General features: G+C 41.0%; 2 protein-coding genes across 2 annotated transcripts; one reads left to right on the top strand and one right to left on the bottom strand.

Annotated features, from left to right (window-relative positions):
- Positions 1 to 1153: 1153 nt before the first annotated feature.
- Positions 1154 to 16728, bottom strand: atp7a (ATPase copper transporting alpha). Its single transcript, XM_069171931.1, has 23 exons — positions 16650 to 16728; positions 15020 to 15150; positions 13297 to 13801; positions 11653 to 12450; positions 11185 to 11397; positions 10935 to 11098; positions 10565 to 10726; positions 10328 to 10404; positions 8912 to 9134; positions 8544 to 8777; positions 8343 to 8434; positions 7934 to 8061; positions 6340 to 6494; positions 6114 to 6248; positions 5745 to 5939; positions 5357 to 5539; positions 5023 to 5236; positions 4768 to 4914; positions 4513 to 4655; positions 4075 to 4278; positions 3433 to 3550; positions 3217 to 3319; positions 1154 to 3127 (listed from the first exon to the last, which is right to left on the bottom strand). Exons 2-23 carry the CDS (start codon positions 15137 to 15139, stop codon positions 2854 to 2856), a joined length of 4587 nt encoding a protein of 1528 aa, XP_069028032.1. The 5' UTR covers positions 15140 to 15150; positions 16650 to 16728; the 3' UTR covers positions 1154 to 2853.
- A 2770-nt stretch (positions 16729 to 19498) lies between these two features.
- Positions 19499 to 25446, top strand: fbxl3l (F-box and leucine-rich repeat protein 3, like). The gene is made up of 5 exons (XM_069171301.1): positions 19499 to 19637; positions 21138 to 21516; positions 21792 to 21914; positions 22086 to 22257; positions 23476 to 25446. The coding sequence occupies exons 2-5, from the start codon at positions 21157 to 21159 to the stop codon at positions 24117 to 24119; spliced, it is 1299 nt and encodes a 432-aa protein (XP_069027402.1). The 5' UTR covers positions 19499 to 19637; positions 21138 to 21156; the 3' UTR covers positions 24120 to 25446.
- Positions 25447 to 25460: the final 14 nt, after the last annotated feature.

Below are 25460 nucleotides of genomic sequence, written 5' to 3' on the forward strand. Positions count from 1 at the left end.
GGTATTCAGATGTCTGTCGGGTGTGTTCAGACACAGTTGGTATGAAGTCTGTTCTACGGGCCCGGCACCGGATCATCCAAAAGTCTGCTGGTGTATAAAACTGATAAAAACAGCAACTGTTACCGACCGTACAGGGACTGGCCAGATTTATCTTTGGACGTCTTTAAATCAGGGATGAGGGTGAAAAAAGATGGACTGGCAGCCACAAAACTCACAAGCAATGTTTAAATCTCTTGACCAACCTGCCCTCATTTTAAAATGATTTTTTAAAAGGACCCAGTGTGTATTGAAATAATTTGTTCCATTTCATGCCAATGTTTACATCGTGAATCAGAACACATCAAATGCTCGTGAACACTGAATCGATTTGATCGCATCCTTCCCTCCTCTCATGGTGTGTACTTTTTATGAGGTGTCTTAATGTTCGACATGCTGTTAATCTCCTTACATATATTGCTGTGGAAGTAACTTTACTTTAGATTGTGAGTGTTTCCAGACAGATGTGTTGGAGTTGGAGCTGTTCCTAGCTGATTTGAAGTCAAGCTTGTTATTCTCGTGTTCAAGGTAACTGAATGTAGCATTTTCCAATTCCAGCTGGTTATGACGCGTTAGTCTAGAAAAGCACAATGTTGTGACAGATTTTAAATGCTGCACATTTAAAAAACCAACAACAACAAGTTAAACCTGTTCAGTTTCCTGATCACAGTGATTTCAGTGACAGTACATCCTTGATCAGTGAAGGACTAAGAAATGAATTGTAAACTTGCCCTTCGGTAGATACACAAGTCCCGCTATCTGTAAGTGCATATAAAGAGAGCGAATTCCTCTTTAAAGTATTAAAACATGAACTACCTAATAAATAACATGTTCACAAGCTTCAATCTACCAAATCAAATCTCACCACAGCCAAAGCAAAACAAATCGACTCAAGAGGATGAAGTCATCTATAGCTTGCATTGATTGAAATTATTTTTAAAATGTTATGACAAAAAAAAAAGAGGTATTTGATTGTTTTGCAGTACACTGGAATGATGTAATGTTCAGACTAACCGGATGAAATAAAGTTGATAAAATCGTGGGATTTGTCTTTGGTGATTTGGTGAACAGATGGCTCCACGGCACCATCTTCTGGCTGAAAGTGGATACAGCAGAGTGATGTTACAAAAGCGTTTAATTTCAAGGCACACAATGTTCGGTGGAGATAGCAAACATGGACTGCACACAGATCTAAAGCCCTACTGTATGGACGTCTTCATGAAGCATTGCACAAAAACAGTAGAGTAGCATAACTGCACTCTGCACGCTACACAACATAACGCATGATGGGAAAGTGGCAGGACAAACCGATGACCCTTTTTGTCGTCAGAGAGAAATACAGGAGAAATTCTGACTCAGAAATTCAATAAATAGTCGGACTGTAGTAATTTTCGGCTGATTTGATGCAACAAATCAAATCATTTTACAAGAGAAAAAAATAAAGCATCCGTCTGTCTATGATTGCAAATTATAACCAGTGTGATCTCACATTTACTAAAAATGGACTTCATTCGTCAGCGTTTGTTTCTAAGGAACTAGTTTGGTGGGACACAGCTGTGTGCAATCCGCTCATACTGCTGCGTCCTGCTGCCCTGGGTTTAAACACGTTTCTTTGAGCAAGTGCAACAGCGTGAATCCTATGAAAAAAAAAAAAAAAAAAAGCTGAGACGTTGACAGATTTGCATAACTGAAACAAAGTCTTAGGAAGCGTAACACCACCTTTCTGACTAGGACGACAAGCAGGGCACGAATGTATGTACAGTTTGGCCTTTTCAAAGCAATTTGCGACAAGCAAATAAAGTAATGCAAGTGTAATATCATCCATGTAACAACTTCGGTTTAAACACAACAGTGATTCATGTTCACATTTGTTGACAGACGTCTTGTATCATTGACCAAAGGTGCAGAGTTGACGCAACCGTAGAAACCAGACCAGATCAGATCTCTGCTTTGAATCGTTGACCTGGTCTCTGATTACACTTTGTGCACATCAAGTCCAAGATAACTTCTGTATGCCGCTATCTTTGGAATGTGTTGGACTTTGCCAAGGTGGCATTTTAATTGGCACTTGGGTGAGACAGACATTTATAACTCACTCCATTAATGTTTCGCTCCACAACCAGTTTGCAGCGAGTTACAAGGCTTGAGTTCTTACAGCTCACATTGCTCAGTAATCACACATTTGGGAGATTGATAATGAAAATTGGCATTTGGATTCAACAACTTCATTTTTCACACAGGATATAATGAAAAAAAAAAAAATAGATAAATAATGATAATATAAATAGCGTGGAATAGAATTATACAACAGTTATAACTTTCCGTTTAAGGAAAATTAGTTAAAATATATCTCTGTAGTGCCCATTCTTACAAGGGGCACCACTGTTTAAATGTCTTTGGATAGATGTTTAAGATTGTAATGGCAAGTGACCACAGAGGCAGAGATGATTATGACTCTGCCTCCTGGATGTGGACACCCGCTTCAAGGCTCTGAAGAAGCTTCATGTCCCCGGACAGAGACTGTCAAAGTGTCAAAAGGGTTTGTCAGAGTGTCCCAGAGAGCAGTAACCTCGACAAAAGACAGCCTGCCTCCGACATCGCCCAGCATGCTCTGAAGTGCGTGATCAGCTGGTTGAGCTAAAAGAAAACATGGGGCATGGAAGCCTTCTTCAAGTAAACAGTGCTGCCCGAGGGCGCCTACAGCAGATGGATGGGCCATTATTCATTGTGACCCTTTCAGCTAGGCGTGGCCCAGCCTTCAATAAATGCAGTTACCGTCTACTTAAACATATAGAAGTCCATGTGAGCCCCACGAATTCAGCAAAACTCCTCCTCGCACATCGCCCCCCCCACCAGCAGGGAGTGTTTGTCGGGCTCACTGAGCACTAGGCTGTTGAGCGAGTGCTTGTCGGAGCGCAGAGAGTTGATGGAGGCTCGGCTGTAGTTGACGAAGCGGTCCAGCAGGCTGAGCTTGGAGGAGGGACGACGGATCTCACCCATGCCAATGTGGACGCTGACGTCGGACAAGCTGCCCTGCTGCCTGCTGTGACCCAGTCTGGCCTCCAGCTTCTCAGCAGTGGGCTTAGTGTAACTACACAACGACAGAGGGAGAAATATACTCAAGAGACGGAAAAACAAAGTGTGCAAAAGGCATCCACGAAACACTAAATATCTCATTACCATTTGAGTAGAAGGGACGACAAAACCACAGAGACAGAAGACAGCGCCATCGCAGCAGAGCCCATCCAGGGCTGTAACACCAGACCAATGGGGAGGAACACGCCTGTGGATGGACCAGTTTCAAATGTTACTGTCCTCAAACTTATTAGAGTTGCTGACTGTCACAGTGATGATATAAAATGTAATAAAACCTTATAATCTCGTGGCAGTACCTACCAGCAGCGATAGGAATTCCAACCAGGTTGTAGATGAGAGCAAAGACAAAGTTGATCCTGATCCTCTTGACGGTCTTTTTAGAAAGGTCAATGCTGCCCACCACATCCAGCAGGTCATTCTGCGGTCAGGACAACAACAGAGAGGAAACGAGAACGGTACAAATATTACATGATTTGGGGTTACTAACAAACCGAAAAATGTATTTAAACCACATTACAGAAAAATCCCGTCGACAGAAAGGTCCGACCTTTAAGATAATCAGTCAACAGCTTTACTCAAGATTTTATTATTTCACAACACGTTGAAAACCCACAAGTTTCTCACCCGCAACAACACGACCGTAGCTCCTCACTACCACTCCTAGTCCGATTTGGCTTTTTGAGACTGTCCACTAAATTTGTTTGCTATCTGCTTAGGTTTCAGATTCGTGGTGAAATTGCAAATGCATATATACCAGTGGTCACAGTAACGTGTTACTCAGGTGCTGATGCTGATTGAGCAACATAACTTGCTCACAAAGGTCATAACTTGCCACTGCTAACGTGCACGTCAATGTGCAGCGCTCCATTTGTGTGAGTGATGCTTTCATGTTACTAAAAAGAGACATGAATTCATGAACAAACTCCAACCTTATATTCTTACCCTGATCAACACCACGTCTGCTGCCTCGATGGCCACATCTGTCCCTGTTCCTATGGCGATGCCCACGTCAGCCATGGCCAGAGCAGGCGAGTCGTTAACGCCGTCACCCACCATGGCAACTCTCTTTCCCTCCTGCTGGAGCTGTTCCACTTTGGCCACCTTGTGAGAGGGCAGCACCTCAGCAAACACCTTCTTGATTCCCACCTGGTGGACAAAATGGTAGAAAAAAAGCAAACTCAGAAATAAAAACACGACAGGTTTCCATTCAGAGCCTCGACTACACAGTAGTTTTATATCAATGAGTGATATTTTCCTTTCATCAACCTCCTCTGTTTAAATTTTTTTTTTTAAAGGGCCAATTATAACTCAAAATACTATCACTATATCTAGCAACAAAAAGATACAAATAACATCAGCGTCAATCTGCTCTTTTCTTACCTGAGCCGCGATGGCCCGAGCTGTCTTGCTGTTGTCTCCGGTCATCAGCACAACTTCCAGACCCATGCTGGTCAGCGTGTGGACCGCCAGCTCTGCCTCTGGTTTCACTGTGTCTGCTATGGCTATCATAGCACACAGCAGGTCTACGCACAAACAAGACATTTTATCAATAAGGAGAGGATTTTCTCTACATCATTTTTTAGAGAGAAACGTAGCTATAACAGAGTAAATTTCATGTGACGCATGACTACTCACTGTCTACAGCTACTAGAACAGCGGTGCGTCCTCTGCGCTCGTGCTCTATCATGGCTTCATCAATATCAGGTGTGATTTGCAGGCAATTCCTCCTCATCCACTCCCTATTGCCAATCAGGACAACATAGGTGGCGGTCTGTACCAGACCTGCAAAATACAGTTCACACGTGTTAAGACAGTCAGAAAACATAAAAGTGAACAAATCAAAACTTTACTGCAACTACAACAATGTGCTACTGCACTTCCCCCACATACTTAGTGGCTGTGGGTCCATGATGAGCGGATGGGAGCTGGTGGACATGCGGGTGTCACTGATCTGGACGAGGATGCTGTTCCGCTGGTTGTTGTCCTCACTGTCACTGTCCCCCTGCTTCAGCAGAGTCTCCGTGTTGCTGACCTGACATCGGACGCCACAGCCCGGCACCGCCTGAAAGTCTGTGCACGTGCCGAGAGACTCTGTGCCGAGCTCCTGCACACAAGTGGTAATGGATTTAAAACATTTCTACAAATTTAGGTGAAGTAGATTACCAGTGGTGTACGATTTTCACAAAGTGGAGAGTGAGGGGTTGAATCCGAAGTGATGACCAACCTGCTTGCAGTATTTGGTGATAGCTGCTCCCAGAGGGTGCTCACTGTTGTTCTCAGCTGTACCCACTATGGCCAGCAGGCGGGAGCGAGGCATCTTATTCCCCTCCACCACTATCTTGACTTGGATAACCTTCGGAGCACCATATGTGATGGTCCCAGTCTTGTCAAACATCACCGTCTGGATCTGCACATAAAAGAAGATTATAAAAATTAAAAAATAAAGACCATCTGGCTGGATTTGAAATGTTTTATGGAACATAATTAGTGTAATATGAAGGTGGTTTTGTAACCTCAGACAACAAAACCTTTTAAAATGTGTTTAAATTGACAGTTGGTCCGTTACATAATTGGCCTACTACAGAGCTGTCAAAATATCATCATTAACACACCTTATGCGCCATCTCGAGTGGCTCCCCTCCCTTTATAAGGATGCCATTTTGGGCTCCAACCCCTGTGCCCACCATGACAGCTGTCGGGGTCGCCAAGCCAAGAGAACAGGGACAGGCGATGCATAATACTGTTATGGAGGCCTGGAAGGCAAAGCGAATCACTGCCTCGGCTCTGGAAATGCTCTTGTCGTAACCCTACGGGGAGGAAACTGAGCTATTAGTTTTTCTTTCCAACTAACAACAATTACTTTTCCCTTCAGCAAAGAAAAGAAAAATAGCAGTAAGTAGTAGTAAAAAGGAAGAATACCAGATGAAAAGACATTTAGTCGTGTGTGATGTTTAAAGCAGACAAAATACTGAGGAACTCACAGGAAAGTACATCTCCACCAGAGAGAAGTCCAAAAACCCAATGACGATCCAGGAGATCAGCGTGACTGCAGATATGCCAACAATGAAAGGCACAAAGTAGCCACTGATCTTATCTGCGTACTGCTGGATCGGAGCCTGAAACACAAAATGTGAAGAGTTAAGCACGCGCAGAGTTTCACCCTCAAAGTTGGTAGATACAGCGCACATCTGAAACCCCAAAATTCACCTTTGAAGTCTGAGCCTCCTCCACCAGTTTGACGATCTGAGACAGCGTGGTGTCCATGCCGACATGTGTAGCACTGACGAGCAGAGAGCCATTCTGGTTAATGGAGCCTGCAATCACCGTGCTGCCGAGCTTCTTTGTCACAGGCATGGCCTCACCTGGAGTCACAAAGCAACAACTGGTCAGACACACTCCAACAGCGTGAGGCAGTAAGAAACAGGAGCCGGTCATCTGCAGTAAATACTGGTGATCCAGCAGGAATCAAGGCTCACATGATAACCAATGACCAATGGTTTGTTAGTATTTGAAACTCATTTTTTCATATTTTAAAATCGATTGAATGCAGATACTAACAATGCAAAACATGAACATTAATAATTGTCAAGTTCGACAAGGTTTTGTTTAGCTCCTGCCCAAACTTTAAAACGTCCTGGTTAACCTCAAAGGATGTACGGGACAAATCACTCTCCTTCTCCTCTTCTTATTTTCAGCTCACTTTGTTTTGTTTGTTTTAAAACAGTGGTAGTTTCCAGTTTGTTAGATTGATAACCAATAACGATCTAACAAAAGGAAAATGTAAAAAATAAAAAATAAAATACTATTACTTACAAACTAACATTTGCACTTTATATTTTTTCATATACTCATTCCTTTGCATTACATTCAGTTAGACTTATTCAAAATGGAAAACTTAATTCTGCAACCCTGTGCTTTAAACAACATATCATTCCTCACCAAAGTAAGTCTAATTTAATAACAGCTACAAGGTAAACTGATATTAGCCCACATCAAGAAAGCTGGACAAGTAAGTTAACTTAAATCTTGAATTAATAACACAGCAACCATTCCCAACACTACTTTGGTCAATATCAAACATTTGTTGGTTGAACCATGAGCTTAGCACTACTTTCCACTCAGTTTCTTCCTTCTGCCTGTCTGTGTGTGTGTGTGTGTGTGTGTGTGTGTGTGTGTGTGTCCACACAGATGCTACCACTTAATATGGCAGCATTTCGATTTTTTTCCCCTCCAGTTTTCAGCCATGCACTGATTTAATGGCTCCACCAGAAACAGAGATTGAGGGGTGAAGCTTTAGTTCCACGTTTACCTTTTTGGTTGCTGCTCATAATGTGAACTCCTTTTGAAACTTTGTGTACCTTTGAAGTCTTCTTTATCTGAGTTTTAACTCAGCGATAATTGTCGCAGGTTAATGTGTCAACACTGCTACTGTTCAACACACTACAGGACGTGAAACCGAAGATTTCACCGATGATACATTTGACGAGAAATCCTTGATAGAAAACACGTCAGAAACTTTAGCACAAAGAGTGTATTTTGAGTATTTACTGATGTCAACTGTCTGGGTTGTTGGTGTTTAAAAGTTTCGATTCTCGCTGTTTCTATTTAGAGAAGATCTACAAATTGCTCACATTGTTTCAAAAAGGTAAAACATTAAAACGATGAATGTGAGCAGGTGTGTGTAAGCGGTTCTCTTCCATCGGTTCACTCCAGCTAGACGCCTCCAGCCACCCACACTCCTGACATCAGGCCCTTCATCAACACTGAGCAGATACTTGGTCCTTCACTCGGTGCAACTAACCTGTGATGAGAGACTCGTCTGCCATGGAGTGTCCTTCGATGACCCGCCCATCGACAGGAAACTTCCCTCCAGGAACGATTTTCACCACATCGCCCCGCTGCACCAGCTCGACATCCACCTGCTCCTCACTGGAACACGCATGAATGTCAAACCATGTAAATGTGGCTCACCATCACTGTAGACGTTATCTTACTCAGTAAAGAACAATGTGATGGACGTAAAGCTGACACACTTGGCTTGCTGTTTCAAGGGATGGAAAATCACTTGCAGCGGGTTCATTTAACTTTTGGCTCTGCCATTCTTTTAGCTGAGATTTTAAAGGCAAATATTGATATATGTTGTAATCTAAAACCTTAAAAATAAATGAAAGGTTCTTGTAAACAATGTGAGTGTAGAGAACGAGGAGTACCTGAGAATAGACTTATCACCGCTGAGTTTCACCACTGTGGCCTCAGTAGCTTGTAAAGACATAAGTTTGGACAAAGCCTCGGACGTCTTGCTCTGAAAGGCAGCAAACAAAACCATTTACTTCATCACTGATACACGCTATCGAGATCCTGGATTTCAAAAAGGTTATGTCATAGAAATCAGTAATTATTAAGAGCTAAACCTTAGCTATCTGTTCGAGCCAGCGTCCCAGAGAGATGAAGACAAAGAGCATGGGCGGTGTATCGAAGAATGTGATGGGGTTGACTTTTGCCTTTTCCGCCATGGCCACTAGCAGGACGACCAGCGAGTAGCTGAAGGCGACAGAAGTGGCCAGAACTATCAGCACATCCATGTTGGCAGACTTGTGTTTCACTGCTTTGTAGGCTTGAATGTAGAAGTAGCGGCCTCCAATAAACTGAGGAGAAACAAAGAAAAGTTTGTACTCACTGAACCAAAAACATTTCATTCACACCTTTTTTTGTTCTTTTTTTTTTTTACACAATATCAAGATCATGTTTCCTGGGAATGCAGTTAATCCCTGTGATTTACCTGGACAGGAACACAAAACAGGAAGGAGAGGAAGTTCATGATGGAGAGGCCAGGCAGCAGCTGTCTCTCCAGGAACATGGTGGCGTGGTAATGGTTGCGGTCCTCCATCGTAGTGTTGTGTTGATGTGAAGCATTCATCTGGTGGTCCATGATTATCATGTACATCATCATGCCCATCACAGGCACGCAGAAAATCAAGCTCACAAGGAAAGACTTCCTCCACCTCAGGGAGTGAAGACATTTGTGTGTTAGAAATTTATTTCAAATTCTCCTTCATGGGTGGAAAAAGCAACAAATGTATGTTTACATTAGTAATCACGATATAAAGCATTAAGGCACAAATAGTTCATATATATGACTGCGAAACTGTCATTCACACATAAGTACATTTGTACTAGTATGCTTTTAAATACAGTATTTTTGGTAACACTTTACAATAAAGCTACATTAATTAACATTAGTTAATACCATAATTTGCATTAACTAACAGTTAATCAACAATTTTCTAATGTGACTATAATCATATATGTAAGGTACTGATTTATACATTATTTAATAGTTTATAAAGATGTTATTGATAGCGTTCACTTTACCAAAGATAAATCAGATGTGGAAGGAAAGACAATTAAGTGGACAATCATTACCCTTCAATAAACATTTATGGAAAAAAAAAAAAAAAATCTCCTCAGTTACTAGCTTAATGGCATACATGTCAATTAATATCTTTACCAATCATATACTAATATTAGTTCAAATTTAACATTTAAACCCTTAATAGTTGTTAACAACAGACATTTGTTAAGTTACTTATTTAATTACTGGTAGTAGCTACAAGTAACTGGTAGTTAATGCTAATTAACTGTATTTACTAATGTTAATAGCATCTTTATAAACTATTAAATATGTATAAATCAATACCCCAGTTAACATTGACACCATTAACAAATGATTATAGATACATTAGTTAACTAGTTATTAACATTTGGTTCATGTCTATTGCAGCATGAACTAACTGCTAATTAGTGTTCCCATATTGTGAAATGTTACCCTCTTGTATAGAAGGCAGACACCCAAAATAACGTTTCAAAACATTAGTCCAACTGCAGCTTCCAGGCTTCATTCATAATTTCGCAGACACTAATGGTCCAAGCTGTACAGAGAGAAACTGGTTGCTGGTATAAAGGAGCTGAGTAATGAGGGGCCGTTCCCACCTCTCTTAAAAGCAGGCAGACTTAAAAACTAAGTTGTTTCTACGAAAAGTCGGACAATTGTTTAGTCATCACTTAATAAAAGTAAAAAAGTTCCAGTTAAATAAGTGAACACACGTATCACATGAACAAAGTCAGAACAGTAGAAATGGGTCAAAATTGACAAAGAAGCAAAACTACGCAAAACAAACCAAGAAAAGTCGCTTACTGTTGAATCTCTTTGCTGTGGTCCAGGTGACTGGCAGTGCGGTCCCTCTTTACCAGAGATGCTTCAAATCCTAGGTTCTACAAAATAAAAGTCAAACCTCCATCAAACCTCAAGGTCTTGTGTGATTTATCAGTTCAACCATTAAGAATATTTTCATTAATTCATTGATCTGTATCAATATTAAAAGCAACAAGCAATAATGAACAAATGCATAAATAACAATGGCAGGATTAATACCTCGATCAGCTTGATGATGTCTCGAGGCCCTATAATTTCTGAGTCGTACTTAATGTGTGCTTTGTTGGTTGCCAAGGCAACAGAGGCATATATAATCCCCTTTTCTCTCATAAGGCTGGACTCGATTTTGTGAACACAAGAGGCACACGTCATTCCCCTGACCTGAAAGAGGGTGAAGAGGAGCAGTCAAGTAGATACAGAGACGAAAATATATCCACGAGGGTTTGAAGAGAGGAAGCATCGTGATTGATTTCAACCACTGAAAACGAGGCTGCATGTATGCCTTTACATTGTTCTCAACTATAACTAGTACTAGAAAGGTACGTTATGGCTTTCACACAACAGTAACATCAAGTCAATGCTGACTCACCACTAGTTCCAGGTTTCCATCTGAACCTTCATAGTTCTCCATAACGGAGGCGGTGAAGCCGAGCTCTCTCACACACTCGGCGATCTTCCCAGGGTCGATGGCTTCAGGGTTATAACGGACCTCTGCTTTACTGGCCATCAGTGCTACCAGAACAGAGTAGATACCTGCACAACATTGAAGATTTTCTCTTTAGTAAATAATGTGAGACACAATGAATCCTGTTTGAAATGAAACTGAAATATTTACGGACCAGGTTCGTTCTTGAGGTTTCGCTCGATGTTCGACACACAGGAAGCACAGGTCATCCCACCAATCTGGATGTAGGACTTCGAGTGTGTCTCTCCGTTGCGTCCCTGGGAGGTTTCTTTGTGCAGGTCACTGTCCAGCTCTTTACCTTTGACAGGTGCTGTACTTGAGGACCTCGACAAAATCGGATCAGGCGCAGGCAGCAGAGAATTGGTCTCTGTATACAAAAATTATAGCTATTAATGTATTTTCTAATTAATGTAAAGCTAAATGTGCAGGTAGCTATGTTATCTTAACCTTCCACCTCACCCCCCCATGGCTGTGTTAATGAATAAAAAGAACTTCTACAAAAAGCTATTTGACAGGTAGAGGAACATCTAGAGGCAACACATTTAAGCATTAGAATATCTGCAGCCTTTAATCAAGTGATTATGTGGGTAATTAGTTGACTCCTCTTAATCTATTCTCTTACCAGGCAGGAAGGCATCAAAGCCCATGTCCTCTACGGCCTCCCTCAGCTCCTCTGGTGTGGTCAGGAGGGGATCATACTCAAAGGTGCCCTGGTGATCAGCCAGAGAGACCTGGGCTGACGTCACCCCCTCCCGTTGGGAGAGCATGCCTTCGATGGACTGGACGCAGGAGTTGCATGTCATGCCCTCGATGTGAATATTAACCACAGATGCCAGAGGTTGGGTAAAACAAGGCTGTAAGGCAGCAGGTTTAATCTGGGTTGCTCCTGCAGGCCACGATGATGATGATGACGATGTGGATGGTGATAAGGCAGGCATAGGCGATGTGCAGACAGGACTGAGAGGGCTAGAGGAGTCCCAGGACTGAGTCTTGAAGTTTCCTGGAGGCAGCGCCTCAATCGCCTGCTGCAGCTGGGTCACTGTGATCTTTAGGGGATCATAGCAGATGGAGGCCTTCTCCTTCTCCAGAGAGACCTCCACAGAGGAAACACCAGGCAGCACTGAGATGTTGTCTTGAATGTTGACCTCGCAGGAACGGCAGTGCATGCCTTTCACCCTGAGCAGGACAAGTGTTGTGTCGATGAAGATTTCCGTCTCCTCTGATGTCTCCGATGGCGAAGAAATCGTTGGTTTCTGAGAATCTACAAAACGTTCGATCTCACTGGGGGACAGCTGCAGAGGGCGGGGCTTGGACTTGACTGAGGCCTTGAAGCCAGCCAGGGCAATCTGCTCGATGATGGTTTGGACAGTGATGAGGTAAGGCAGATAGACGAGTGCAGCTTCCTGAGACTCTAAAACAACTGAGGAGAAAAAGTAAATGACAAAGTTAAAATTTAAATACAAAGCATAAAAAAAGGGGAAAGGAATGATTTCACAACAATGGGATGTGACTGTACATAAAAAGAGGAAACAGATGTTTCCATTTAATAAGGAACATAAAACATAACTTAAATCAGCGCACATTATGCACTTAATCATTATAAAACAAACATGTCATACAAGCTTGGTAGTTTGAGATCCTCAGTCAGAGATATTTTGCCGATCCATGTGCCATAATGCTCTTCTAAAACCAAAGGGGAAGAGGCCTGTGCAGTCACGGCTGTCAGACCTTGTTTTAACCATTTCTTACCATATGTCTGCAAACAAAACTGTGCCAGTTAATACGGATTCAATCTCTTGTTAAAACCTATTTTATTTTGAGATAATTCAGGTGCAGACTTTTTTAATAAGGGGTGATTATTATTACCATTATAAAGCTTTATAATGAGGATTTTATTGAGTCAAGCTTTATAATGAGGATTTTATTGAGCCAAGCTTTATAATGAGGATTTTATTGAGTCAATTTGAAAGACTGTACCTGACTGAATACATAGCACAGGGCTGTCTGTGCATACAGACACTTTAAACACAATGACAATTCTGTACTCGGCAAACATAATCCTATCTGTCTACATGCCTCTCCAAGGAAAGGATTTGATGAGTCATAGTCAAATCCAGCAAGGCAATCTCTCAAAGTTGTACCAACAGATGCACAATAACATGGCATTTCTGATATGACTGATATGCAAAGTGCTACAACACCTCTTCCAGCTCGGACTGTGAAGTTAAACCTGAACATTCGCTTGCAAACAGTTCAATTACATCACCTTTGATCTTCTCAATCCCTTTCAGTTTTCCGATCTTCCCTTCAATAGTGGTGGTGCAGGAGTGACAGGTCATTCCTTCAATGCACAACTTCAAGAGTGCCACCCCGCCCCCCATGGTGTCAGATGGAGACAGGTTTAGGCCTTTTTGCACAGGGCTGCTTGGAGTGGGCATCTCAATAAGTGTTATGCTGGCCACCACCTCACTCAGCTGCTGCGTGGAGGTCAGAGAGGGAACAAAGGTGATGCTGAGACCCATCTGGGGCAGGTCCTCTCTGACATCCAGCACTCCCTGAATTTGTGACAGCTTCTCCAAAGCTTCCTGTTGGGCTGCAGGTGTCAGGCCTAAAGTGGGGATCAGCTGGGTCTCTGTAGAGACCGGCGTGGCTGTGCTGGTCTCTGGTAGGCTTGATTCAAAGCCCATGTCCTCGATGGCCTCTGACAGAGACTCTGGGCTCTGTTGGCTCTGGTCAAATATGACAGTAGCATTCTTCTGCTCTACAGACACCTACAAAACAAAAGTCAAGTTATGGAAAAATATAAAACAATGCCACATAAGTTTTATTCATAAAATACGGAAAATAAAATCAGTCTAAGCCAAAAAAGCTTAGCTATCAATATCTACTTTAACCTGAGCCTTTTGATCTACTAATAATTAGGCAAGCAACCCTCTAAAATAAAGACGCCGCAGGCAGCTTTCCTTCTTCAATAATACTGTAATTAGTTGATGCTGGTCGGTCTGCTTTTTGGCAAAGTGCTGGATTCAATATGTTACTTAATGTCAGCATTCTTAATACAATAAGGTATTGTGTACTCACTTCAGGGTTAAGATACTATACAAACAAAATGTCCTCCTTACGTGACCACCATACCCATTTCCTTCACTCCCCTTTCCATTTAGTGGCATCGTACCGGCATAATGGGAATATGTCTTGCCTCAATAATGAAACTTTACTGCATTTATACAGCATGTTTCATCAGCATGATGACTCTGAGCTCTCCTTCTTCAGCAAGTAAGAAACATGTGACACATTGCAGGGATCACATGACTCAGCCATAGTGAGTGTGGCTGCCTGCAGGATTAGCCTTTTTTAGTCTGAGAACGAGAGGACAATGAATGAAACGATGACTGTTGTACCGAGAAAAATCCATTCCTTTCTCTCAGAACATGTCTATATGGATTAACATTAAATGATCCAGGCACTAAATTATCTTAAGACGCAAATGACATTTCCTGTGGATACAGAGTATATATCGACCTGCTGTCACCATCCTGCAAAGGGCAGAGCACGATCTGCAATGCACTATTGCGTTATCTTCTCATTTAACCTCAGCCTGAGGGGTAAACACACAACAAACAAAACAACAGACCACAACTATTGCAATTAAACCATCTCTCATAGCTACAATAATGTTACTTGGTCACAAATCAGACCAGCAAGTCCTGAGGGTAGAACACTGGGCAGGAACATTTAGTTAATATAATAATGTACACATATCTGTCTTGTCTACTGGGTACAAATACTCTTTTGTAAATCACAGAACGCGCTGTTAAAATGTCTGTGTTTTTCCGTCATTTCAAATCCTGTTTTTAAACTGGAAGTGTCAAGTAAGAAATTTGAAGTAAGCAAATTTCGAGAACAGCACCTCAAAATAGAACAAAACTTGCTGAATGACAATGTAAAAAAAAATGTTTTATATAATTGTATGCAAAGACTGCACTTACCTTTATATGTATCACTCCGTTGAGAGACCCAATGCGCTGCTCTATGGACTGGACACATGAGCCACAAGTCATACCCTCCACTCCGACGGAAACCGAACACAGATTCACTTTCTGTGTCATGACTGCTTTGTCTAAAAAAAACAAAAACAAGGGAAGGATGAAATGTATTGTATGACAAACTACTGCACGACTTTGACTTTTAAAATAAAACATAAAGGCAAAGCATCACACAGTCAGAGCAGATAGTGAAAGAGAAAATAAGTTCTTCTTTCAAATAAAACCATGTGACTAAATCAACAACAAAAGATATTTATACATTTTGTAATATTAATGACACTTTGCTTTATTATGAATCAACTCTTTCCTTTTAACGGAAATCAAAAGAGATAGTTAGACATTAACAAATTGTGGGAGATAATTGTTGTAAGTTGTTTTGGAAGCAACTTTGAAGCCTCAAAGCTCGCCGCAGCACAGACACAGTTTTCAAAGAAAACACGATATTTTGCCCTTTTAAAAATGGTGAACTGAATCCCTATTGCCATTGCTATATTATGGCTCAAAATTGACTGAGAAACACATGCCGTGTGCCGTGAAGAAAGACAGGACAAGTCTTCTCTGAAACCAAATAAATTCATGTAACCTGAAACCACTATTTCAACTGTGGATTCAGTGACTTGACAAAAAAAAATATAATCAAAACAAAGCTCCTTTGTACAGGATGTACAAGAATGTACAAACTGTAAAACCATTAGGGAGGGTTATTCTGTCTCTATCTTTTTTTTTTTTTTGCTTGTCTTGGTAATCAAACCATTGTTCACTTGAAACTTAATCTCGATGTAAATCTACATTCACGCCCTTACAAATAACGTACAGTTTAAGGGTGAATGAATAACACACACCATCATTGTCTTCAAAGCAAAACAACTCGGTTGTCACTTTGCTGTCAGTTTAATGTTTACCTGACACGTGAGTCAGACTCTCGTGGGTTTTGAATGACACTTTTAACACCAACATAAGGATATCTCTTTATAATACCAGTCACATGGAGGAGAGATCTTTTGATAGGAACTAAAGTCATGTAATCAGTAGATGAGTCAAACACTCCCTGGATCAGTTCACATCTGAGCCACCAAAACAGAACTAATGTTACTTTTGGTGGCTGATTTTTATTATTTTTTTTTAATCATACTCACGTATTTAATATAACACAGCTGACAGTAAACGATCTTTAGGGCTCAATAACAACTAAAACTACAACAGTAGTTGAAACAGTGATCTGTCCACCGCTTGTTGCTTTAAACAAGGCTTCATCTGTTTAAAGTCAGCAGAGGTCTCAACAAGAAATCTTTCCTTGGCTTGCCGGACAAAACGCGTAGTCTCTTAAAACTTCGGCTCGTGTAATATTTAGTGTGAAAACAAATGTGAAACTCTTCCCTCAACTGTTCACCGAGAAGCAACCAGTTAGCTTTCAGCCGACTTAACGTCGGCTGTCAGACTGAGGCTAAACTAAGGTAGCAAGCTGAGCTAGCGTCTTCCCTTCATCCTACGTAACAGTCAACAAGACGGACACGTCGCAGCATCGCGGTGAACGAGAGGTACGACGAAGAGTGATGAATTAAGAGTCTCCCACCTTTGTTATCGAAGAAGCGCGCTGTCTGGAGCTGTTGTTGTTTCTTCTCTTCATGCCGACGTGACTGACGGTTGCACTCTCTTACGTCATTGCCAAAGGGGGCGGAGCTCCGTACGGGAAGTCAACGGGGAGGGCGAGAGGGTTTTTTTGCCCTGAGCTGTGCTTCTCAGGCTGCGTTTCCTCCACTTTGTGCGCAGCCGTCACCACTCCCAACAGTTACCATCCTGTATGTAAACCGTTTGGACTTTTACTTAGATTTTAAAATATTGACGTAATTTCTAATAGATTTAAGGCAGTGGATTTTCCAAATCGTTTGCCAAAGGCTTCAGCGTATAAGAAGGAGGTGTGAGCCTAACACGCATCACTCAGGGCGTACGATTCAAGTTGTTTACGGGATTTATTTTTTAAGCAGGCCCCTCTCCTTGACTCCTTTGTGCCCCTGACTAGTTATTGTCGCCCTGCCATTTCCCCTGCTTACTGCATTGGTGGAAAGTAACTAAATACAATTACTCTAGAGTTTAAAAGTACTTGTACTTTACTCGGGTATTTCCACTTAATGCTACTTTATATTTCTCCTCCACTATAGTTCAAAGGGAATTATTGTAGCTTGCTTTCTGCTCCACTACATGACAGCTTTAGTAACTTTTTACTGTACAGATCAATATGTTATACCTAAAATATATGATCATTTGCTATATATGCATCAATATACATCATGACAACATTAAAATGCTGCTCACGTGTCAATAAAGTAATAGCGTAGGCCTACCAGTAATTCGTTTAGGTTATGATAAATAAAACACTAAACTGGACCATTTTGCATAATGATTACTTTTCCTTTTGGTAGCTTTTACTTAAGTAAGATTTTGAATACAAAACTTCTACTTATAGGCTAATTGAGTATTTTTTTTCATTGTGGTATTGCTACTATTACTTAAGTAAAATATCTGGATACTACTTCCACCCCTGGCTTCCTGTGTGGTCAGGAATCACAATGAGTCTTTAAAATCTGATGCAGGACCTCTGTTCATGTGAGAAACTTGAAGCAACCTCACACTGTGTTACAGTTTTATAAATTGATACTGGTTGTCATAGAGGCACTTTGAATACAGGTATATTATTTAGAAATATATTTAATGTTTCTGTTGACTGGGATAGCCCCAGTCAGTCATGTGTGCCTCTTTGTAGTCATTAGATTTCTATTTATAGTTGTTATATGTCGGTAGTCATTTTGCATCTATGTAATTTTATGTCTGTTTGAAGTTGTTTTGTACCTTTTATGTCTCTTTCAACTACAAACACTTTGTTTCCCTCTGTAGTTGTTTTGTGTCTTCAGTCACTTATTGACTTTTTAAATGAAAATGGTATCAGCCCCTCCAGACATATTTAATCCAGAGACCCTCTGACACTTTGGGCTTTTAGTCCTTTTCAGTCATCCATCCATGCCTCTGATGGAGTCCGCTGCTACTCCACACAACAACTCAGTGTCAATACACGCACTACTCCAACTGGAAAACACACAAGGACAAAATCAGGGTTGCTAAGTCAGTAAATGGACAAAAGTTCACACCATCAGGCAGTGACAAGTAGCATAAGGCGTGTGAGCTTCTGCTGTCCAGGTATAAAATACAACCTGGCTATATATGTAAGAACAAAACCATTTTATATTGTCATTTAGGATGGGGTTGAAATAACAATCTACGACAAAAGTAAAATAGCTGCACAGTGTGTAATGATGTAGTAGTCCTCCTGGTCGGTGTGCAACATCCTTCAGATGCATACACATCCGTTACCAAACAACTGGTGATGGTCAATGGAAACAGAAACAATAGACAAACCAGTATTTTCAAGCTGAAAGACATAATATTTACCACGTCACCAAAATCTGTCATAGCAGAAACAGTGTATGAAATACAATCTGACATGATGAGGGTTTTTACATTCATGACAGACTCCAGATTTACCCATCTGGATGTTTTGAGTCAACTTTGCTGTCTAAATATGCAGTATAAGTGAGAGACTAAGTCTGAGAAAAGCACCTTGATCTTACCAAACTGCATAGCAAAGGCCATCAAATTACTTTTTTCAAATAATTTCACATAACATTGCAATAATAAGATCGACTGATACATATGCTTTTGGTCTGATATTTAAGAAACCTTGCTCTATTTAATAAATGAGTTAAGACAAACAGATCAACAATCCTTATTCATTTGAATTACAGTATGCTTCACCAGAGAATTATCAATGTTATCGTTTTTCATTACAACCAGTTTTCAATATATTCTTAGCTTAGCTTACTGTATTCAGCACAATGAATGTTGTCTGTACTTGTCAGAGCAACATGTATACTTACAATACATACTGTCTCTACATCTTATGTAGCTTTTAGTAAATGTATTAAACATTTAATATGTAAAAGTTTAATATTCCAGGGGGAACAAACAGATGTCGTGTTTACGTGGTGTATTTCCCTGTGTTTTTAATGATTATTTTCCCAAGATCACTCTCTCTCACACACACTTTGACACACTGACCTATTTTCTCAGTACACGTGCACAGCAGCTTGTGTTCATGGATCAGGGCAACAATAACACGCACACACAAAAGCAGTGACCACACACTATGGTGGATAAATTAGTCAAAGTAAAGGTACATTGTCTCTAATAGGGAGAAGTATAAACACGTCTGTCCCCAGTTGATGTAGATCTACTAATCTATTTTTCTGCATGCATGATGGTGGCGGGAGATGCAGCTGAGCAGATCCATGTTTTTGTCTGCTCACGTGTACCAGGCTGCTGCTCGGCAGCGCCCGTCAAGCTGTCACTAAAGCGAAGAGAGCTTATTATGGGAGCTGCTCCTGCTGTCCTATATCAGCTGCAGCCAGCATTTCTACAGTCATCTCCAACCATGGCTCCAAGTAGACGATGTCTTCTCCACCGGCACAGCTCAAAATCCAGAGGAAAGAGTTGTTTTTAAGTCGTTCATGTAAGTAACAAAGTGTTTTATTGACCTTTTGGACTGTGTTTGAAATCCATTTACTGAACAGGTGTCAGCGAGGAGCACCTGAGAAATGGGGAAAAGTTTTTTAGATGATAGGACCGTGCTTTGATGTGGCCAAAATATGCTCATAAAGCCTCTTTATGTAAATTGTGCCTACAGGTGCTTTTCCATTTTCTCAGAGCAGTTCAATCTTTTAGCATGTGCAATATACAATAATACGATATACAATAATAATAACAGAAATACAATATAACAAGAAAAATAAAATTACAATAATACTACTACTAATACTAAAAGTAGGACTGATCCTATCAATATCCTAATTAGTGCAGTTAATTGTAATCATGCTCTAAACAAACACAGGTAACAGCAAACTTAACAAAAAAAGTGTTGTCAATTGTTATTTTTAGGATCAACATGTCTGGAAGCTCAATATTTACTGTTGGATCCTACAGCTGAGTCCTCAGAACAGGGTTGGTTAATGAAAAGAGGACACCATCAAATAGCAGGCTAGTTTGTTTAGAAGACCTTCATAAATAAATAGGAAGCAGTGATGATGCTTCAATAAGAAATAATATCAGCTCACATTTGGATTCAATTTGGAAATAAGAATTACCAGTAATAAACCTGCTATAGATTAGTTTTTAGGTTGGTGGTTGATGCACACCTGGAGATCAGAGACTACATCAGTGCATACAGGACATGCATGGAAATTTGCTTCTGCAAGACCTGCGACAAATTTGAGGGAAAAGCAAATATATTTTTTGGTAAGTTTACTTTTATTTTATATTCAATTTTCTTCATTTTTTTTCTTTCTTCATATCATTAGCTTAAGATAATCAGTTGTTCTTGCTTTGAAAAACAACTTAAATGTAGTTTTGACAGCATTTAAAACCAGCTTCAGCTTAATGTTAATGTTTTAATATTTTGAATGTTGTTCGACAGCCAGATAATACAAACAGTATCAGTTGGGAAAATCAAATCAAAGTGAAGATCTTATAGTATTTAGTGAAGAATTGATTGCTAAACTGTCTTCAACCTGCTCCTGTTATGAACGCTTTCATAACAGGAGCAACGTTTTGTGCATTTTGGATATTAAACTGAAAAGGTGGGATTCATGAATTATGTTTAATAATTAGGGCAAAGCGCTTATTAAAAGATGGATCCAGACAAGCACAATTTTTGTTAGAGTCAAGACTAACTAGTGTTTTATGAGCATTTACAGAAGTGAAAGATTTGAAAAATAAAAACTTCCACTAAGGTATTAGGTTTATGTGGTTTTGCACGCAGGGGATAAATGGGATTAAAACAGGGATTCCCAGAGGATGAGCGATGACCAGCAGTGATAAGTGTTCACTACCACAACCCCAAAGTGAGTTTAGATATTCCTGGGGTTCTGTGTTTGTGATATTCCACTGAAAACTAAAATAAAGATGCTGTAGATTTGTTTTTTATTAACACTTCCTAATTGTCATGACCCCACAGTGGGTTGATCTGTTTCAGAATGAAACGAAGAAGGACAGGTCTCAAATCCAAGTGCCAGACCTTCTCATCCCACGAGGAGCAGGCGAAGAGACAAAAGATGGTGGCATCTAGTTTCGCGCTGATTCAAGCACAGGACTGGGGGAACCTGCCCCACCACGTCGTCCTGCAGATCTTCCGTAATCTGTCCCTGGAAGACCGGGCCAGGGCCCGGTCCATGTGCCGCCGCTGGGACGACGTCTTTCACACCCCCGACCTGTGGAGGAGGTTCGAATTTGAGCTTAATCAGCCGGCCACGTCCTACCTGCGCTCCACTCACCCTGACCTCATTCAGCAGATCATCAAGAAGCACGCTCAACACCTGCAGTATGTTAGCTTCAAAGTAAGAGTGTTTTTGCTGCTATCACCCATTTCTTCTCCTCTTTCCCCTCCTCAACAGTCCTTCATTTTCACAACACAGCTGTCTTAAAAACAATATGTGCCCTTCTTAATCCAAACCATCTGCTGCACAGCCGATTGCGACACATCAGCTTTCTTGGCATCAGTGGGCTTAATAGGCTGTGATGATTCTTACACCTCCATCTTTCTATCCCTCATTTCTGTGTGTGTTTTTCTTTTTCTTTCCTTCTAAATGATGAATCACTGCTGGTAAATCAGGTGGACAGCTGCACAGAATCTGCAGAGGCGGCCTGTGACATTCTCTCCCAGCTGGTGAACTGTACCATTAAGACCCTGGGGCTGATTTCCACAGCTCGGCCCAGCTTCATGGATGTGTCTCAGGTAAAAGGCAGCCTGTGTTTTCATGTGCACATCATGTAAGACTCACCTCCCTTATCTCTCAGAAGAAGAATCCTGATTTTTATTTCTTATGAAATCCTGCACATTCTGGACAAAACAACAGTTATAAGATGAGAAGTCCTGATTTAACCACCATTGTTTGCTCCTCCTCAGGCCCACTTTGTGTCTGCACTGACAGTGGTGTTTGTCAACTCCAAATCCCTGTCCTCAATCAAGATTGATGACACCCCGGTGGACGATCCGTCCTTGAAGGTGCTAGTGGCCAACAACAGTGACACCCTAAAGTTGCTGAAGATGAGCAGCTGCCCTCATGTCTCTCCAGCAGGTCAGGACTTTTTAAAATGAAGTTTCCTGATTTTGCTTTTATTGGTTAACACATTAGAGTGTGGACAGCCAGGAAATGTTAAAAGAGAGAGAAAGCGGCCACTGCAAATACATTGTCAATGTGTGTTAAATACCTCTACCTCCTCTTGCTTTACTTTTCACCAGTGACAGTTCGTGCAAGCCAGTCTGAAAAAAAGATTATTCCAAAAAAGACAACGTAGTGGTGGACTAAATAGTCCGCTTTGAGCTAAATGCTGACATCAACATGCCAACAGGCTGGCAATAACAATACTAACATACTGATATTTGAACCTGCAGTTACAACTTCAAGTCTTCCCCAATCTGCCATCAAGAGTAATCACAAAAACCCTGTTGACACATGCTAATGTCATAGACTCTCCTACATCACAATCGTTGCAGCTATAAAACGGTGGTTAAACTATTTGAGCGTCACAACCCCACAAAATAACTTATTTCACTGTCTTTTGGAAAGTCCAGAAGAGCCATGTTGGTTTATTTTAGCACCATTTAAGGAAACACAGGGTTCAACTGGAAGTTAGCTGCATGGTAGAAGTCTGTGGCGCAGAGTGAAAGTGTCCAGTCGGGCTATTCATTCATCCAGTCAGAGCGGGAATGTCCCCCCAGACACCAGATTCAAAAACGCTGCTTATTGTAAAAATACAGAGATTCATCTGACAGTGACAGGTTTAATATGCAATGTGTAAACTTGTTTGACGTGAATGTAATGGATGTTCATTTCTATGTAAAAGTGCCACATTATAGGGCAAACAGGTATAATGTTCATCATGTTCATTCATCGTAGCGTGTCAGCATGCTAACATTTGCTAATTAGCACTAAATACAAGGTGCAGCTGAGGCTGAAGGATTAATGTCATTAAACCAAACTACTCAAGGTATTACTTTGACATGCTAAAGTTGCAGCATGTACTGGATATGTGAAGTGAAGGAATGATTACAGTGTTTCTTAATGTCTTAATATCAAAAACTTGGCAAATTGCAATTAAAAAACAAAACCTCTTGGTGGTGGCAACAGAAAAAGTAGTGGCTCACCAAAGTCAGCAGGATTCATTCAAATATTTGGCAGTCTATACAATAGATGTTGAGATATTTCAGTCTGGACCAAAGTTGTGGACTGACGCTGATTGTTCTGTTTAAAGGATCTCTTCCCATTCAGATGTTCTTCTCTTTCTCTCTTTAGGTATCTTGTGTGTGGCAGACCAGTGTCATGGCCTCAGGGAGCTGGCGTTGAACTACCATCTCCTCAGCGATGAGCTCCTACTCGCCCTGTCATCGGAAAAACACGTTCACCTGGAACACCTGCGCATCGATGTGATAAGTGAAAACCCCGGCCAGACACACTTTCACACCATCAAGAGGAGCAGCTGGGAGGCTTTGGTCCGACACTCACCGAAGGTCAACATCGTCATGTACTTCTTCCTGTATAAGGAGGAGTTCGAGCCCTTCTTCTGTGAGGAGACCCCGGTCACCCACCTGTACTTCGGCCGGGCAGTTAGTAAAGAGATGCTGGGCCGCATCGGACTGAACTGCCCTCGGCTGGTGGAGCTGGTCGTGTGTGCCAACGGCCTCCAGCCCCTGGACGAGGAGCTGATCCGTATCGCAGAGCGCTGCAAAAGCTTGACGGCCATTGGGCTAGGTGAGTGTGAGGTGACCTGTAGTGGCTTCGTGGAGTTTGTAAAGATGTGCGGGGGCAGGCTGACTCAGCTGTCAATCATGGAAGAGGTGTTGATCCCAGACAGCAGCTACAACATGGAGCAGATCCACAGTGAGGTGTCAAAGCACCTGGGCCGCATGTGGTCCCCTGATATGATGCCCACCTGGTAGGCTGACATGAAGCCAGAGAGGAGGGTCGGTAATGAAGTATATGACCTGTATGGACGCTGAGGGTTACATGAGGGACTATTTTAACACAGTCACACATTTTAATGTTCAACTGATGTTTCAGACAATAAGTCAGGGCTCTCCAGTGTAACAGCAAGATGGCTGCAGATGGAGAGCACTGGGAATACACAAGATGTTACAGAATATTTCTAGAAATAACTCTTACACTTACAGCATAATGTTAACAGATATAATAGCACATGGCTGTAGATTGAATAGCCCTGCAATAAGTGTTCTTGGCCGGCTAACCAGGGGACTAGATGTAACTTCTAAACCTGTCACTTGTATTTTTACCTGCAGTGAATATGATGTAAAATTAATACCATTTTTCAGTCGATCAGCTTTCTGTCCATGCATTGATATTGTAATGTGAAATGTTGGACGTAATTGGTTCTTTCAGTCTGTGGATGAAATCTAAATTAACAGTCTCAATGCAACCTGTCTACTGTTGCTGTAAGGGATGTGGATCTGCCATCTGCTGGTTGCGTATGTTAAAACATCACACTGTATCAAATGTCTTTCTCTACCTGTAATTCTCAAAAAGGAATAATTTGCTCTTGTTTAACCCCACGTGGATGAGAGCACTCGCGATAGTGATACCAGAACAGAGAGAACCAGAGTTTCCAGTTGAGTTGGAGCACGAGTCACACCTCCATTTAAAACACAATGGGCCTTTTGAATTCCTGTCTATATATAGGCTATTTGCTTCTGAGGAGACGTTTAACACATCATCCTAAACTACAACATTTTAATTCAGTTTTCAAATGTTGAAAAGCTGATAATGACTGTTAAGTTAAAAGGCTTTAAAAGGAGTTATAAAATCTTAAACTCAGCTCTAAATGTTGTGGTTGTGATATATTCTTCTTCTGATGACATGTTACACAGGTTTTCTCTGTCAGGTCAACAGCTGTCTTCATTTTCCTTTTTCATGATTGAGATGATTTTTTTACACAACTCAAATTATCATTCAAGTTTTTAATATGCTCCTATAGTCTGAACATTGACGAGAATCCATTGTTGCTCTGCTGGAGATATCTCCGTGTAATGTTGTATCTTTATTCAGCAAGTTATATTTAAGAATAAGATAAAAAATATAAATAGTAAAAACAAATAATCTTGTGATACAACAAACATCAGTTACTGCAGTGTTTCTTTTTTTCAGATTTAAGATGTACTTAATTATAATACATATTAACCCTTGTTCATTTTCCTAAGGGGCTAGCTCAGGTCTGTTTCAAGGAAAATTATGTCTTTTACTGTATTTAATTCTTAATAAAAATTGCA

This window comes from Embiotoca jacksoni, unplaced genomic scaffold, assembly GCF_022577435.1.
Source record: "Embiotoca jacksoni isolate LCO1_2020_lvr unplaced genomic scaffold, fEmbJac1.0.p SCAF_5, whole genome shotgun sequence".
Classification (NCBI taxonomy): Eukaryota; Metazoa; Chordata; class Actinopteri; family Embiotocidae; genus Embiotoca; species Embiotoca jacksoni.